This window comes from Camelus ferus, chromosome 35 (genome assembly GCF_009834535.1).
Source record: "Camelus ferus isolate YT-003-E chromosome 35, BCGSAC_Cfer_1.0, whole genome shotgun sequence".
Classification (NCBI taxonomy): Eukaryota; Metazoa; Chordata; class Mammalia; order Artiodactyla; family Camelidae; genus Camelus; species Camelus ferus.
In genome coordinates this window covers 21716328-21733563 of record NC_045730.1, presented here as the reverse complement: position 1 = coordinate 21733563, position 17236 = coordinate 21716328, and the positions used below count along the sequence as shown (strand labels likewise).

The 17236-nt window shown below is 45.8% G+C and overlaps 2 protein-coding genes across 5 annotated transcripts in view; both read right to left on the bottom strand.

The window, feature by feature from the left end:
- Nucleotides 1-9719, bottom strand: part of NRP1 (neuropilin 1) — a 136423-nt gene extending 126704 nt beyond the window's left edge. For 2 of the 4 annotated variants that reach the window (XM_032473812.1, XM_032473814.1), the window contains exons 1-2: nt 9177-9719; nt 5656-5830 (exon numbers count right to left, since the gene is read on the bottom strand). In XM_032473812.1, the coding sequence (XP_032329703.1) occupies nt 5656-5830; nt 9177-9249 (248 nt within the window). In that variant the 5' untranslated portion in view covers nt 9250-9719. The remainder of the gene's footprint in view (nt 1-5655; nt 5831-9176) is intronic. The other 2 variants (XM_032473813.1, XM_032473815.1) reach the window with 1 other exon arrangement.
- LOC116661533 (translation initiation factor IF-2-like) lies at nt 9422-11998 on the bottom strand. The gene is made up of 3 exons (XM_032473816.1): nt 11680-11998; nt 11001-11409; nt 9422-9667 (listed from the first exon to the last, which is right to left on the bottom strand). The coding sequence occupies exons 1-3, from the start codon at nt 11854-11856 to the stop codon at nt 9456-9458; spliced, it is 798 nt and encodes a 265-aa protein (XP_032329707.1). The 5' UTR covers nt 11857-11998; the 3' UTR covers nt 9422-9455.
- Nucleotides 11999-17236: the final 5238 nt, after the last annotated feature.

Sequence of the window (17236 nt, the reverse complement as noted above, 5' to 3'; positions counted from 1 at the left end):
GGAGTCACCGGCAAAAATCAGAAAATGCCTCATTAGGATTCTGATTTTTGATGAGAAAAGGAAGAGTATGCATTTTTCTGTCTCCATTCCAAAGAGTTTGGTGATCTTCAAAGATCTATAGACTTCTAAGACTGATGGTGCAATTTGCCTGATTTTGAAATTTAAAAAAATTTATATTACAAGTCAGGATGGCAGCTGTCCTTGGGGCGAAAGGTTAGAGACTGGAAGCGGAGGTGAGGGGGCCTCTTCCTGGGAAGCTGGAAATGTCTGCTCTGCACTGGTGACGTGGACATAACCACGGAACCAAATTCTACACTTTGTAAAATTGTATCAAACGTTACACTGACTTGGTGTATTTTTCTAGATATAGATTATAATTTAATAGACTTCTAGATTTCATGTAAAAAAGAGAAGTATTTTGGCATAAAATCCCCACTGTTTCCTGTAAAACAAAGTCTTTGTTTGCTTTGGTTTAAGTGATGCTCTAAAACCCAAGACTAGGACAGAGGGACACTCTCGCCTCAGGTACCAAAAACTCACATATCAAGATAAGTAACATCTGAATGCAATTTAAAAATATATATAAATTAATGCAAAAATCCATGCTGAACAAGTAAGTAAAGATAAACAAAAGATATTACTAGAGAAACTAAAAATGAATCTTACATCCCCCAAATTGCCTACAAAAGACGAAATGCCCATTGTGTAATTAATTACACTTCCAGGAATAATCAGATTTGAGAAACTAAGGGCAGATTAGTTTTCATTCAGTGAGCTTATAGTCTATGAACATAAATGAGTAGGGTTTCAAAGTATGGAACAACTTAGGTCATTTTAAAAGTAGCATTAAATGGGGTGAGGATATAGCTCAGTGGTAGATTGCCTGCTTAGCATGTGTGAGGTCCTGGGTTCAATCCCCAGTACCTCCATTTAAAAAAGAAAAAAAGTAAAAAAAAAGATGCAATGTGTGATTTATTCCAACAAAATCCCCAAACTTGAGTTTCACCTGTATTTAATTACAATTTTATGGTGATTAAACTTCCTATGACGTTAGCAGAGTGAAATCTTCCATTGATTGGATGGAATTAGGACAAAGTCATGTATTTATTGGTTCGCCCACAAAGAAGAGACCACAAATCTAAATTAGGGACTGAAAAGCATCTCTGTGACATCAGCTGTGTGTCCTGCTGAAACCCTACCGCGCAGCCCCGACCAATCAGGCAGCAGAGTCGGGAACGCGTCACTCAGCCCACACGTCTCCCCCCATCACCACCACCTTTCTAGACTCTCTTTCTGGAGCTTCACATTCATTTTCTTCATGTTTTTAACCCAACGTCTGTGAAATTTTTATTGCTCCCCCGATGACGACATCCGATCTGAATGTAACCACACACCTCTCTGCACAGCGGTGTTTGTCACAAACCATTATAAATTATCATGCTGATAGTTTGCACTGCTGGGAAACCGGAAAAGCTCCATAAATTCTAACTACTGTATCAATGACATTCTTGTTTATTATGCTCTAGATATAAAGTTTTATGAGATTCAAGATGGCAGCCTCACCAGTGAAGGAAACCCAGTGGAGTTAAGACCCAAGCAGCTCAGTGGGAATGCGGAAACCACCCTCACCGCACAGGGAGCACTGCTTTCGGACAAATGCTTGGTAGCTTGCGCTTTCTTTTCTGCTTTGACCCTTCGCCCACATGGAGGAGATGGCTGGTGCAAAACAGAGAAATCACATTCCTGCTTCCCCCTCGACAGCCTCTCCTGCACTCAGAACATTCTGTAGCCACCTGTAGCTGCCTCTTGTATCAACATCACAACACAAACCAGGCAGTATGTTTAGCTAGAAATCCCTAGCACGACGCTGGCCCACAGATGGACGCTCTAATGCTCCACTGACTGATTGATACCCCACCTTTGTTCAGGTGAAAAATTTCAGGGCATTATATTATGTTTTTAATGCTTATTTGTAATGAGACCTGATTCAGGGCTGGCATAAATATACACTGTTGAATTTTAAAGCTATCAGGCTCAACTCGCACGTTCATACAACTTAGGGAAATATCCACCATCAAAAGCTTTCTGTCAGGTTAGCACCGTTTACTCCTGCACTGGGCCAGTCTTGGTGTTATCCACATGAAACGCTGTGACTGTGCATTTTATTGTATGGCTAAAATTATGAAAAAATACTTTAATGAAGTAAACAATAAACTGTAAATAAAAATGATTTTTTCCTACCACAATTTCTCTATTTAATTACTTACTCATGCCTACACTCTCAGAAAAAAATTGTTTACTTGGGTCTCTGGGATGTTTTTCAATAAACAAATGTGTGAAGGAATCGATCTCTTGAGCTTTCACACTGTGGAAGTTGACTACACAAATGCTGACAGTTTCAAGAGAAGATTCAGAGTGAATTCTATGCAGATCGTCCCATTATTAGGTGAATATATTTAGTTTGACATATGCTTCGTTTCATATGTCCAAATGTTCCAACAATCACCAAGTTGTTAAAGATACCATAATAATGATAATTTCTTTTGAGAAGACCTCTTCACTTTTCAGAGGGCTTTCCTATCTACTACCCTATTTTATCTTACTTATGACACTGGCACAGGAAGTGCTTTTTACTGCCATTAGACAGATAATAAAGATGTTAATATCGCAAATAAAACAAACAGCTTATTCTTAACAGAAATGATAACTGAAAGTGTACTGGTTCTCTGAATGTGACGTATCATATCAAATACGTTTTTGGAAGCAGCCTAATATAAATTACACAAAAAAACCCCATCCCACCAAAAGCCAAAAGTCTTTACTTTTGCACACCCAACAACTTACGAAGTCAATGAACTGATACTTAAGGAGTTTCTAGTGTTTTCCTTTTTTTTGCTTTTTGTTTTTGTTTTTTTAGGGAATTCTAACCCCCTGTAGATGTTAAAGCTGTGGTTTCTTCTCACAACCTTTACAAAAGGAAATAAGAATCGTGCCACCTTTGGAGAATGTTCAACCGCAAACTTCAACAGTGGCAGACACAACAGAGTTGTGTGGACCAGTCAGGAAAGATAAGTGACAGCAATGTTGGTCTTCCAGTATCATTTTTGGCATTTTCATTGATCAAACGATCAGGTAGCCAACACTTGAAAACGTGGCATGAAGACATTTTCCAGGGCCATAATCTCCACTGACTACATCAGCTAAATATATCCACCTTCAAGGAGAACAAACTCTACTACAATTAAAAAATACCTTACTCTGCATCATTGAAAACCAAAACCAAAAACTCACTGTTATCGTTACAGAAACAATCTTTTTGGACCGTGTCATTTTCTTGAATACCTTGTTAATATCAGTAATGAGGTCCTTCCCTCTGAATTGTAATTATCCTTTTTTTTTTCTTATCATCTTTAAAAAACAACACTTAACAAAAAAGTTGCTTCCTCCATCCTACCATACTCTACTTCATATCAGGATGTGTCAGAAAATTATTGAAGGGTTGCTGTGTGTCAGACACTCGTGAACACTTTATACACAGTAACTCAAGCAATCAGCTTCCCCTTCTCACCCTCCTGCGCAGCTGGGCGCTAGAACCGCTCACACCTAGCTCACACGGAGCAAACGTGCACGTGTTTTTGCAAGTCTGTGCACAATGACATCACGTGGGTAGCTTGAAATTGGCCGTGGTAGGAATATTTACACTACAGAAATTGGCAAACATTACAGATCAGCACTTGATCTATACCTCCTGACTTCCAGTGGTTAAGCACGGACCAGCACACCGCTGCTAACAACTACTGACTATTCTGAATTCTTTAACTGTTATATTACATAGACACACACAAGGTCAAGACTTTCAGATCAGGAATTACTAGTAAGCATGAGTTAACTGAACTCTAACAGCACCTTATTTTGAAGAATAATGTTATTACTTGAGTACATTTTACCAGAGTTCCTTAAAATATCTCTTATAGCATTTAAGTATTGTCAAAAAGCAAAAAATAAAACAGAATAAAATACAATGAAATAGAAAACAAGTCTCCAGGCTGTCTAGGTGATTGACATTGTAAAAACCGCCATACAGAATACTGGCCAAAAAAAAAAAAAAAAAAAAAAAAAAAAGAATGAATTCCCTGTTTCCAAGCAGTTACTGGAGCACTCTATTAATGGCAACTTTCACACAAGATTAAAAAGTCAATATAATACCCTGAAGCACTTCTGAATCACAGAACAAAGATTAAATTGAAATCGGCATGATTTCACTGGCGCAGTCGTGTATGCTGATTATGTGGAAATTGATCAACAGTATATAATTGTATGCTAATTCTCTAAGCACCAGATGTTCAATTAACCAGATGACCTCATTTCACTAACCCTGAAAAACTAGTTTCCCCCACCAACCCGACAGGTTCTCGAGGACTTCCTTCAGGTGGGAACATTTTCATACTATTCTGTTCTTCTCTAAAAGGGTTATGTGTTTGCAAAGAAAATATTTTAAATAATGAATCCGCCTGCAGGATAATGTTTATATCCTACAGACATTGTACACAATTACATCTAACTGACCCATTTTAGAACTTGGGTGAACAGATCAGATCAGTCCCTGAGAAGCACTTTAGAAGTAGGGTTTAAGCAGACGATTTTCCTTTGCTAAAACTATTTTAATACCTAGCTGTCACTAAAGATCAATACTCAGATTCAGGTCTCTGGAGAATACATCCTGGGCAGCGTGCACAGAATGGAATGACGTGGACAAGACAGAGACAGGTGGTCTGCTGGATGTCCAGGGAAAAGAGCCACTCTGGATCGGAGTGGACTGCTGCCCACGATCTTAAAACACACTTCCCAACGGTGGAAAGCAAAACCCTCACACCAGGGCTTTCATGCAAAGTGATCATTTTAAGTGTAATTTAGACTGTCTCTCTCATGAGAATGTTTTCATAATAATGAAACCTGCATAAATTGATGCTTGAGTCACTTAACCACAGGAGACAGGAAGACTAAACCACATGAATAAAACACGGATTCATATTCCAGTGCCATGATATTCACTGTGCATGAACTTTTTTTTAAGCATTTCCATAAGAGATTTTAATCTACTAATAGACATTAATCTATTAGATCTATTAATGTCTACTAACAGACATTAACTTACTCTAAAAATCCCTCATCAAACTTACCCTATATTCCTTGCTTCTTTTCAATGACACTTGGTTTTGGTCATGTCAAACTCAACAAGACAAATACAGTTCTTAAGTCATAAAACGCACCCCAGATTTGCTAAAATAAACAAAACCCCACCAACCTCACCGTCTGCCAATGCAATTTATGTTAGTGACCCACAATATTTCATAAAAACTCAAGTGAGAGTTTGGGTTTCTAATTCTTTGCCTTCCCAGGAGAAAAAGAAACCCATATACAGGTTTCCTAACCAAAGAGTTCCAAACCCAAAAGTGTCCACAGGAAAAAGCACATGAGAGATTACGCATTTAAATATAATCTCCCTGGTTTGGGGAACTCAGAAATCACTTAACATAATTTAATTTCCACACCATTGGCACATGATCTGGCCTCCTGGATGGCTCCCGCTTTCCCCATAGACACGTGCGCCCACTAGGTGGTGCTGTGGCCCCCTGTTCAAACATCCGCACTTACTTGCAGTCCCTGTCCTCCAGATCAAAGTGAGGGTTGAAGTTGATCATAATTCTCTGATATGGGTCCGGAGCCTGAATCAGCCATTCACACTTTTCACTTGGGTGATAAGAATGAGGATAACCAGGAGATGTCAGGTAGCCGGGGCTTTCAATTTTTATAGTATCGCCACATTTATCTGCAATAAAAATAATATTTTAGTCCACCTTGCCCTGACAACCAGTTGGGTGTTCTAGCTTTACATATAAATGACCGGGTCTTAAGCACTCCATAACTTTTGAAGGGGAACTCCGAGAGGTCCCTGCTGGTCCCTCAGGTGGCGCCAAGAGCAACTAGTCACCGAGAAAGTCTTTGATCTCAGGAAGCTGGTTCAGGAGGAAAGAGGACTAAAGCGTAGCTGGGACCCCCTCCTCCTCCCTGCCCCCCACCAAGTTCCCTCCCTAGAAAAGGTCTTCGAGCATTAAAAGCATTAAGTCCCCTCAATGGATGTTAACACGGTCCCCAGGGAGCTTCTGCTAGACTTAATTCTCCCCCCAGAAGTGTAATCGCATTAAGTAGCAAGTTCTAAGTGAAGGAGGCTAAAAGGATGCTCTTCGACCCCTCGTGTTGCTTTTTGATGATAAGCCTGGTCTGTGTCACTGATCAGTGGGGACTGTCACCCAGGACTTCAGCTGGCTTAAAGCCCAACCTTTTTTGTTCTTGTTTTATCTGCCCGTAAATCTAAGTGATTTTGAGTTATCTCTGCTCTGGAGATCCAGCTCATCAGAGAACAAAGTAGATTTGGTGAAGCAGAAACAATTCTGCTCCAGTGCTCCAAGTAAAGTTGCTCCATCTTGGAGACCAGATCAAAGTCACCGGGCAGAAAGAAAAATAAATCACTCCATGGCATTAATTCTAATCACCCTACATGTTGGAAAAGACTCCACCCCACTGAGGTCTGGGTGTCACATCTGGTAAGTGACATGCTCACATACTAGCAAAGGGGATCTAACAAGCTTTGAGCCTTCATTTCCCAAAATCCAAATGCTGAAGTGATTCACTGAGAGCCTAATAAACCAGTCTCTGGGCTGCCTGACTGTTCAGCATGGACCCTCACTGTCACTTTTTATGATGAATTTCATTCTGGACAGCCTCAGCCTGAAATGCTGCCACATTTATTGACGCTTAATTTTGAGCAATAAAAATTCGGTGCAGAAACTCTGTAAGTGGTACAGGTATGAAAGCAGGGAAATATATAAGCCTATCAATCACAAATTTGCAGTAATGGTATATATAGATTTTAATATTGCATCTAATAGATTCCCTGTGGAAAGAGAATGGCCTTCTTCGCTCTCAGCATGAATTTATAAATCTACGGAATTTTATTACAGGAAAACCAGGTCAAATGGAAATGAAAGATGAAGTGCACATCAAAAATGCATAAAGCTATATGCATTACAGAAATCATTTCCCATAAATTAAAAAGAAGACGATATACATTATGTTGTTTTTCTCAACGGCCTGATGTTTTTGACTTTGTTGCTAAGACTGGAGGCAGCCTTACACTGGTTTCCTTTGCCTTGGCTTTTGGAAGCTCAGGGTTTGCCAGGAAGAAAGAGTGTAAGTGAAGTTCAGAATCTCAGCTAATGATGGTATGGGACTCTGTTATGTGATTCGGCCGAGGCTCTTGCATTATTTTAAATGTGCGGAAAACTTGGAAAGGGAGCCCCATCTCATTAAGTCTCTTCCAGCTCCGTGCAAACATCATAGCCATGTCTGGCATTTGTTAGAGGAGTGAAATAAAACAGCTCTGCTTGTAGCCACTCGACAGAGTCACTTCAGAAGACATTTAGGTGGACTGGGTACCACACCAGAGCTCTTTAATCTGTGGCTTCTGAGAAAGTGACAGTGTAATAAGATAGTGTGGACTCCTAGACTCTCTGGCTCTGTTAAATCTCTCTAACAGTTGATTAAGAAAGAGCAGTTTCTAATGATTCTGGACCATTAGTCCTAAATAAGGTTAATGAATTAATTTAGCAGACACTGGTCCTCGGAGGAGGTGGACATGGCTTTAAGAGGTCTGCTAAGCCACAGAGGCATTAACTGGCTCTGGTCACTGCAGGCACTGTAACATGGCTTTGACCAGTCAAGCCACTGACTAAAGCTGTTTCTCAGCATCTGTCAGCTTTCTGCTAAGAAAATTAAGAAATATACATATCTCTTATATAAGTACACACACACACATGGAATTCACAACCTAAAGTCTGAAAGCTATTTGCATTAGGTTTCAAACCCATCCTGTGAACACCTCCACCGATTTAATCTCTGGAGCTGTGGAGGGCAGAGGTTGGGTTACTGTAATTTCTAAAGTCTAACCACTTGAGCACTTTCAATTGGAGGCGAGTATTATTTCATTCCCTGCCAGATTATAGGAAGATGCCATCAACTCAGGCTCATTAATAAACTGAACTCCACATTCACAATTGTGTGTGTGTGTGAACGCACGCGTATGTGTTTTGCTTCCAGGAATATCTTTTAGAACACTGGTAGCTGTTGGGGAAATCTATGGCTTCAATCATGAAACCTCCAAAGAGCATGTTAGAGAGATTAACTTCCATCGTAAAGATGTGATTTAAATTCCTCTCTGTATGAACGCCTCCACTCGCCATCTCTTATTAAAACAATATACCACCTTAAGCAGCGATGGCCTGTTCTTCTAATTAAGCTGATGGAAATCTAAGCCAGACAAAAGTAAATATTTGATAATTAGTTAATAATTGCTGAAGACTTACTGTGAAGCTAATGCCATTCCCTGGCCTCCGCCTACTTTACAGCGTTAAGTCAAACGTGCTTACAACCAGATCCCATTTTAAAACACATTATTTAGGTTACAAGATACTGTTTATAACCCGGCACGGTCTTCCATTTACTTAACAGTCAGTGGTTTTAAAAAGCTAAGTGGAAGCAGCGACTAGGTTCGGAATTTTCAGATACCCTGGTGCCTTCCACCGTATATATCAGATTCATTTATTGACACTCGGTAACTTTCGTTCACACTCCAGGCGGAGCAGGGCCGCTTTGCCAAGCGGAGGAGGGAGTTCCATCCGCCAGCAAACCGCTGCCTCCCGCAGGCACCCGCCGGAGGAGGCAGCTCAGGGGAGCTGCGGGGGAACCAGGAAGCTCTCCCGGTGAAGCGTTCATTAACTTTCAACAGCCATCAGATTTTTGAAAGGGAGTCTGCTCTAATTGCCTTTGGGAGGAAACAATATTAAGATAATTGGTGTGCTGATCGGGGAAGGTAGGCAGCTCCGCCTGGTAACCGAGGCAGGCAAAGCCCCCAGCAGCCAAACCACCAACTTCAGGCGGGAGCCGGAGGACTTGAAATCTCCCTGCCCGGCACCGACCGCTCTCCTTCCCTTCGTTCTTTCTCCGCCTGGATGAAAGTTTCCTTCGCCCGGGAGGCGGCCCTGCCCGGGGATCCCCGGCAGCCAGGCGCGGGCAGCGGGAGCCGGCCTCACCCCCGCGCGCCCCCGCCTGTCACTTACCGTTGCGAAAAGCGGCGGCCGCGGCCACGGCCAGGGCGAGCGCGGCGCACAGGAGCGGCAGCCCCCTCTCCATCCTCCTTCGCCGGGTCCCGGGCCGACGCGGGAGAACCGAACGCGCCGGGCAAACAGCGCCGGGGCGGTCTCCGCAGTCCGGAGCGCGCCCACTCCGCCCAGAGCTGTAAAATACTCAGCCCGTCTCCGAGAAAGGGAAGCGGCGAGGCAGTGCCTGGATCCGAGAGAAATGCTCCTCTTTTTGTGTCTCAAGTCGCCTGCATCCTGTCATTTAGCTCCGGTTTCCTCTCTCTTTTCCCACACTTGTTCCTCTTCCAGGAGCCACTGCCCGGGCCATGTCTCAAAAAAAAGGGGGGGGGGTGAGGAGGAGGAGGGAAACACACTAACGCCAATTTCCAGAAAGAAAAAAAAAAAAAAACCGGCTTGTTTCTGGACCGGTTGGAGCCGAGGAGCTGGCGCCCAGGGGAGGTCCGGGGTGTCTGCGCGAAGGAGAGGGGCGAGCAATGAAAAGATGAGCGGGAGACGGAGGAGTTTCACCAACTGCACCCCCGCCTCCCCCGCCGCCTCCGCCCCCTCCCCTCCCGGAGCCCTTCCCTCGCTTCCTCCCGCCCCTCTCCCCGCACAGGCTCGCCGGCAATTGCCTGACAGGAGACGAGGAGGGAACAAGTTTCCCTCCGTGTGCGTGCCCCGGCCGTCTGTCCGCCTCTCCCGCAGGCCCTGAAGGGATCTCCCCGGGAAGGGAGGCGCCCGGGGCTGCACCCACGGCGGGTGGGCGGGCGAGTGTAGGGAGGGGGCGTCGAGGTCGGTGGCCGCACCAGGGTCAGGCTTGCCTCCCTCGGCGTGCTCTCTCGGAACCCCGGGGGAGAGTGGGGCAGCTATCCCGGGATCTCGGGGATCGGCTGCCGGGGCGTGCGGCGCGCCGGGGAGGTGGCAACCGCTTCTCCCAACTCTGAGCCCCCGGGAGGCGCCTGCGGCGGCCGGCCCGCGACCTGGAGAGGAGCAGCGGGGCACCCCGGAATCCTGCGTGCCAGGCCTGGAGGGGCCAGGGATAGCTCGGCTAGGGTGGGGGACACACCCCGGAGCCGAGCGAGAGTCGGCAGTGTCGCTGCCACGTAGAGCGGAGTCATTAGACTCGCGCGGGTGAGGCTGGGCTGCAGCCCCACCCGGCCTCTCTGCCCGGTATCGGGGCGCACGGCTGGACTCCAAGCGTGCCTGGGTGCCCGCCCCGCGCCACGGGCTCCATTGTTACCAGAGGTCTGGTGCCCTCTCCTCGGGGCAGAGGGGACGCCTGAGGGTGGGAGGTGATGCGCCTTCCAGCTAGGGGGCAGTCGTCGCCCGACCCCGCCCAGCCTCCTGACTCGGAGCCCAGGTGCTTGGGGTTTGGAGATTAGGGGTCCAGCGGCCCAGGTTCCCGCGCATCCTGGGGGAGGGAGAACGGGGGCGGGGGCGCGGGGCGAGGTGCTGCTCTTGGCAGGGCTCTCGGGGGCCCGCTCCGGACACAAGCCATTGTCAAGCCGGCCCTCCAGCTCCTGCTCACCCCCGCCTCCCACGGCGGCGCGTCCTCACTGTGGGCTGGATGCCCCCCAGCTCCAACCCCGAGGGCTTTCCGGGAACGGCTGCAGAAGGCCTCCGCGGGTATGAACAGCAAGGACATTTCAGGGAACAAACAGGTTTTGGCCGCCGCTCACGCCCTTGAGAGGGTAAATGCCCGCGCACCCCCCTCGGAAGGAGTTCGTGGGGAAGGTGAAAAGGTCAGACGCCTCCTGGGACCGGCGTTTCTGTGCACACCCGAAAGCAGGGCCTTATTCCTACCTGGCGCAAAGAGCTGGCAAAACAGATTTAGGAATGTTGGCGAGGAGACTCTGGTCAAGGGTTTTGGCGGAGGAACGAGGGGCGGGGCGGGAGAGAGGCGGCCCCAGGCGCGCGGGCCCCAAGCGAGGGCTCCGTGCTCGCGGGTCAGGGCCGGGCGCGGTGACGCGCGCCCCTGGGGGTGCAGGCGGGCCGGTGCCGCGCGGAGCTGCACCCCATGGCTCGCCCGCCCGCGCCCAGGCGTCCCAGCCCCCCGAGCTGGAGACCCGCCACCCCCCCTGGGGGGGGGCACTGGCCGCCCCCCACCCCAGTTCCCGAGCGCCTCTTCGCGCTCGCGGATTTCCTCCTCCTCGGCGCTCCGACCCTGGACGCGGGGCAGGAAGGTGGCACTCGGAGGCTCGGGGTCGGACGCCTGCGGGGAGCGGAAGGGGCGGTGGCGCGGCGAGACCGGGCGCCAGGCGCGCCCCGCGCGGACCCCGGGGAGCCAGCGCCGCGGAGGGAAGCCCAGGCCCTTGGCTCCCACGGGCGCGCGACGCCTCCTCCCGCCTTCCCCTCTGTCCCCGGCGCGCCCCCGCCAGTCCCGGCCCCCGGCTGCGCAGGGAGGGCGAGCGGCAGCGTCAGACTTGGGGTGACCCCGTGCGACCTCAGCCCAAGGTTCGGGGGGAGAAGCGCCTTTCCGAACCTGGCAGGTTGACAGAGGCGGCGAAGCGGGAGGCGCAGCGCGGGGCGGCCTGGAGTCGCGGATGCCCGCCTCCTCCCTGGTGGGAACCGCGCGGCCGCGCTCTCTCCGGGGACCGGCTTTGACCCTTCTGTGCCTCCGCGGGGTGAGCGAGGGGGCACACGCCGAGACTTGAGCCATGTTGTTTTTAGAAAACTGCCGCCAGTCTCTTTTCCCGTTTCCCTGCTGAGTGTGCACTTCCCAGCCTGGACCCAGCAGGCTAACAAATAAAGCTGGCACTCCGAGAGGGGCTGCCCCGCCCCCGAGCCTTGACACCCCCCCCCCCCGGCTCCCTCCCGCCTTTCCTCTCCTTGGGGACCCGCTCCTCCCAAGGGTCGAGGTGCACGAAACGCTTGTCTCCTTTCTCGCTCAGCTGCTGAGCACGACTGCCCGTCTTTCTCCAGTCAACTAACAAGACAAGCAGTGTGTGCTCTGGGGAAAATATCATATTTAAGTTATGCCTCTGATTTTTCTGGTCTCAGCTGATCGGAGGCTTCTGTAGACTCCGGAGTTTCCACACACACACACAGAGTGGAACCGCACTGATTGATAATTGCGGACTGGTGGTTTGGTACGGAGCAAATTGTCCTTGCTAACCACCTCTTTCCTCTGCTGTTGAATGCCACTAAGTGCTGAAAAGGGTCGGTTTTAGATTTCCGCAATTCCTCGCCAAGGGAGACAGGAAGACCCTTATAGGAGGGTAAGTGACAGAGGAAGAATTGCGCAGGATCCCTAGGTTGATTGTATTTTGGTCTTGTGAACACATCACTCTCCCCGACATCACAAATCCCGAGACGAGGTAGGACCCCATTCCCACGGAAGGGAAGATTCGTGGACCACACTCCCGGAACGCCAGGCAGAGGCCCTGGACGGGCGATGCCCCACCGAGGACTCCCATGAAGGGCTTGGGGTAGTGGTAACGCTCTCCACTCCGCCTCCGGAGCCCTGCTGGGACCGAGGCCTGCCTTTAGCAATAGACTGGGTGGAAAACGTTTGGTTTCTTCCATCAAGCTCTCATCAATTTGTCAGAAATAAGGTGAGATCCATTGCTCCCAGAAGGCCATCTGAGCCACTGACTTCCTCCAAAGATTTCAGGTTGATGTGTATGGAGATTCAGGCTGGAATTTCAGAACTGTATTAAGTCTAGTCAGGTTTTTTAAAGCATCAAATCCATGTATTTCAGAAAAGCAACACCACAGCACAGTTTCAGTAGGAGCTAGCCCAAACATGGAATGGAAGAATGGCAACAGAAAAGCTTAAGGATCGGATTTTAAATTAATTTCCTTTCACTTAAAAAATTTCTGTTATAAAGGGTACTCTGTCAAGTGACTATCATTCAAGAGGTGTCTTTTGGACCTCACATAAAGCTGTCTACCTCATTTGGAAAGGAAAGAAGAAAAGAAACCAATGAACTTTTACTTTCTGACCCTTCATTTTGGGCCTTTAAAAAATTACCTTGAAATTTCTTCAAATATTGGAGAAAAAATTACCATCAAAGTTTCAAAACAAAGTTACAGTGTCAAGTTTCTGTAACGCAGTATGTGGAACAAGACACAGGAAGACAGTGCTAAATTTTGAATCATGTCAGTAGAGTCAAAACACCTGTTGGTGTTAGACACCAGAGCTAGCATTTGAAAACTACAGTTTGTCTCAAAGAATAATTTTAGATTATCCTGCCTTCACTGAATTACTTTAAAAAAAATTTTTTTTTATTGAAGTATGTCATTTTACAATGTTGTGTCAATTTCTGGTGTACAGCATAAGGTTTCCGTCATACATGTACATACGTATATTCATTTTCACATTCTTTTTCATTATAGGTTACTACAAGATATTGAATATGGTTCCCTGTGCTGTACAGTGGAAACTTGTTTATCTATTTTATATATAGTAGTCAGTATCTGCAAACCTCAAACTCCCAGTTTGTCCCTTCCCACCCCTTTCCCCCCTGGTAACCATAAGTTTGTTTTCTATGTCTGTGAGTCTGTTTCCGTTTTGTAAATAAATTCATTTGTGTCTTTTTTTCAGATTCCTCATATAAGTGATATCATATGGTATTTTTATTTCTCTTTCTGGCTTACCCCATATTTATTTTTTAAAACAACAACATATCAGCATCCTATGTGCTGTTGTCCATAAGTTAAACCTCCAAACAGAATGTTTTGAGTGCACTCTGACTCACGAATTAATTGCCAGTTTTCTTTTATTTAATGTTTTTAACTGAAGTACATGTTGATTTACAATGTTGTGTTAGTTTCTGGGATACAGCATAGTGATTCTTTTATACATTTATATGTATATTCCTTTCCATATTCTTTTTCATTATAGGCATTGAATATAGTTTTCTGTGCTGTACGGTAGGACCTTGTTGTTCATCTATTTTATATGCAGCAGTTAGTATCTGCAAGTCTTGAACTCCCAATTTATCCCTTCCCACCCCTTCCCCCGGTAACCGTAAGTTTGTTTCCTATGTCTGTGAGTCTGTTTCCGTTTTGTAAACAAGTTCATTTGTGTCTTTTTTTTTAGATCCCACATATAAGTGATATCATACGGTATTTTTATTTCTCTTTCTGGCTGACTTAGAATGACATTCTCCAGGTCCATCCATGTTGCAGCAAATAGAATTACTTTATTCTTTTTTATGGCTGAGTAGTTCATTGAATTACTTTTTAATTATAAAAATTAAAATAATAATAACCAAGAGAAACACTCATCAAACCAATAAAAACATCATTAGAGAGCACATACTCAGCATTTCAAAAGGACTATTTTTAAGCGGGACAATCTTAAAAATCTGATTTGAGCGATCAAGTAAGGAAAGCTTAGCTCTGAAAATTTAATCATAGAGAACTGAAATTCTGAAGAATTTTTAAAAATCAGTAAAAAAATAATTTAAAAGCTATCAGCCAAAGACCACACAAAAACACCACAGTTAAGGGCTGTTATTATAGTGCAGTGGTAGCGTACTTGCCTCGCATGCACAGGGTCTTGGGTTCAATCCCCAGGACCTCCACTAAAGAAAACAAATAAACCTAACTACCTGCCCCGCAAAACAAACCAAAACCAAAAAAAATTTTTTAAAAGCCCCGCAAATAAATTGGAGGGAGATTAGAGAGCGTCCATTCTAAAACCTGACCAAGTATTAGAAAAGAAAAGAAACATGATGGTTTCTCAGAATTGTCGAATTTATCCTGACAGAACTTTTACTTTGTATTCTTGTTAGATGCTTGTGGCTGTGCCAGGAGAGTGGGTCAGGAGCAGAGCAAGGGGCGGAGTGGAGAGACCATGGAGGAAGTAACGTGGGTGGAGTCTAAAGACAACCGCGAACAAGGGTCATGCAGTGGAGACTGGAAAGGATGCATTCTTGGTGGGTTTAGAAGGTTTGACCAACAGGACAGATGTTGAGCTGGGTATTCCAGGGAAGGAGAGGGTGTTGTCAAGGATGAGTCCTAAGAGTCTAGCTTCCAGGGGGAGGGCATAGCGGAGTGGTAGAGCACATGCCTAACACGCAGGGGGTCCTGGGCTCAATCCCCAGGACCTCCATTAAATAAATAATTAAATAAATAAACCTAATTACCCCTCCCCCAAAAAATAAATAAATAAAAAATATAAAATAAAAAAAAAAGACTCTAGCTTCTGTAACTGGAGAGCCTTGGCATAGACGCAGAACATGAGACTAGTGTGGAAGGAGGATCATGAGCTTGATTTGGTCGGGGTTCAGTGCTTAGTCTCAGAAGATCAGATGGGTCAGGGATGTGGGGGAGTCATTTGGGTTGGACATAGATCTTTGTGAGTCACTGTCATGGAGATGAGTGATGGAAGTGAAAAGAACGGACGGAAGCCACTGCTGAGGGAGTTGGGAAAGGAGGCCCAAACAGAACACCACAGAGCACTGAAAGGCTGGAATGTCAGGGTGAGCCAACTGAAAGATTTGGGGAATGAGCAGCTGGAGAGGCAGGAGGAGAATCAGTAGAACATCGTGTCCTAAAAGTCAAGGAGAAGGGGGTTCCTCAACAGAGTTGGGGGGACTAGTAGAAGGGGGTTCCTCAATGGAGCTGAATTCTGTTGAGAGTTCTAGTTGGTTGAGGACTGAAAGACGGTTGGCTACAGCGGTGTGATGGTTGTTGAGGGCTGACTTCAACAAGAGTCAGATTGGAGGAGTGAGGGGTAGACAGGACTAGAGGCCATTGGAGGTGGCTAGGGAGTGAGAGGAAGGTCAGGAAATAGTGACAGTGAGTAGAGGTAATTCTTTCTGGAAGTTTCTACTGAAGGGAAAGAGACAGACAGACAGTTCTGGAAGGAGACAGAGTGGAGGGAGGTTAAGTTTTCCCTTATTCGTTTGCTTTTAAGATGGGGTAGTCTTGAACATGTTTCCATCCCCCCCAATTTTTTAACTGAAAAAACAAAGACTCACCATCTTACACCAAAATCAACATCAGCGTTGCACACATGTGTTTCGCAGCTGTTTATGTGATTTTGGGGGCTTGCTTTAAATTGTTATGTAACTTCCTGCCTTGATAGTTCAGACAAATGTATTGAGTAGACTATTTGTCAGTAGGCATCTTTCTTCAATTTATTATGTTAAACCATGAGATTGTTAAAATGTTTTGCCTCCTCTGTAGAAGGTGATCCATTAATCCATGTTGATTTTCAGCTACAAAATTCAGCACCTAGATGGACTTGCCCTAATGCCACACAAAGCTTGAGTGAGGTGAGGAAATCATGCAGAACAAGGCAGGTCCTCCTGGAAGTTTCATATTTTAAAAAGTTTTCAGCTTATCAGTGCAGCAGGTTACCTTTTGCAGACACATTTTCTTCCTGCTCGAATGCTGTAAACACCCCAGCAGGGACAATAAATAGCAGTGTTGGCAGGAAGGAAAAATATTTGTTAAGAGACACTCCTGTACTTTTCTTCTTCTTCTTTTTATTTAGTGTAAGCTTTAGTTGTAGAAACTGGCAATAATAGAACTGTCAAAGTTTAGACGGCAAAATTGTACGGTGATGGGGATACGAAAATATATGTATAGGTTTGCCTTTTGAAATGTCAGGCAATGAAAGCAAGTGCGCTTCAGACTTTTCTAATTATTATTTGCATTCACGGAGTTCAGAGCGGACCTGGGGATGACCAGCCTCTGAAGGCACTTCCTTTCTCTCCCAGGCCACGGATCAAAGAGCCAGGAGACGTTGTGGGTTCAAATTTAGCAAGCTTCTGCAGCAATTCTGTGCTGGAATAAAATCCGGGAAATGGATGTTTTGAATTTAGCTTCATATCCTATGGAAGTTGGAAGTAAAGCTTTGTCAGAAAATAAAGTTAACTTACACAATTGGTTTGTTCTTTTGAAAAGTCACAGTATAAACAAGGTCCTATTGTAGAGCACAGGGAACTATATTCAATATCTTGTGATAACCTGTAATGAAAATGAGTATGAAAAAGAATATGCATATACGTATGACTGAATCACCATTCTGTACACCAGAAACTAACGCAACATTGTAAATCAACTATGCTTCAATTAAAAAA

Bases quoted from the DNA above. Each gene is read 5' to 3' on its own strand.
- LOC116661533 (XM_032473816.1), bottom strand. From the start codon at position 11,856: ATGGCTCAAGTCTCGGCGTGTGCCCCCTCGCTCACCCCGCGGAGGCAC. The intron at 11,410-11,679 runs GTTCGGAAAGGC...CGCTCCCCGCAG, and splicing joins CGCCTCTGTCAACCTGCCAG to GCGTCCGACCCCGAGCCTCC. The intron at 9,668-11,000 runs GTAGGAATAAGG...TCCTTCGCGCAG, and splicing joins TTGCCAGCTCTTTGCGCCAG to ACACCCCGGACCTCCCCTGG.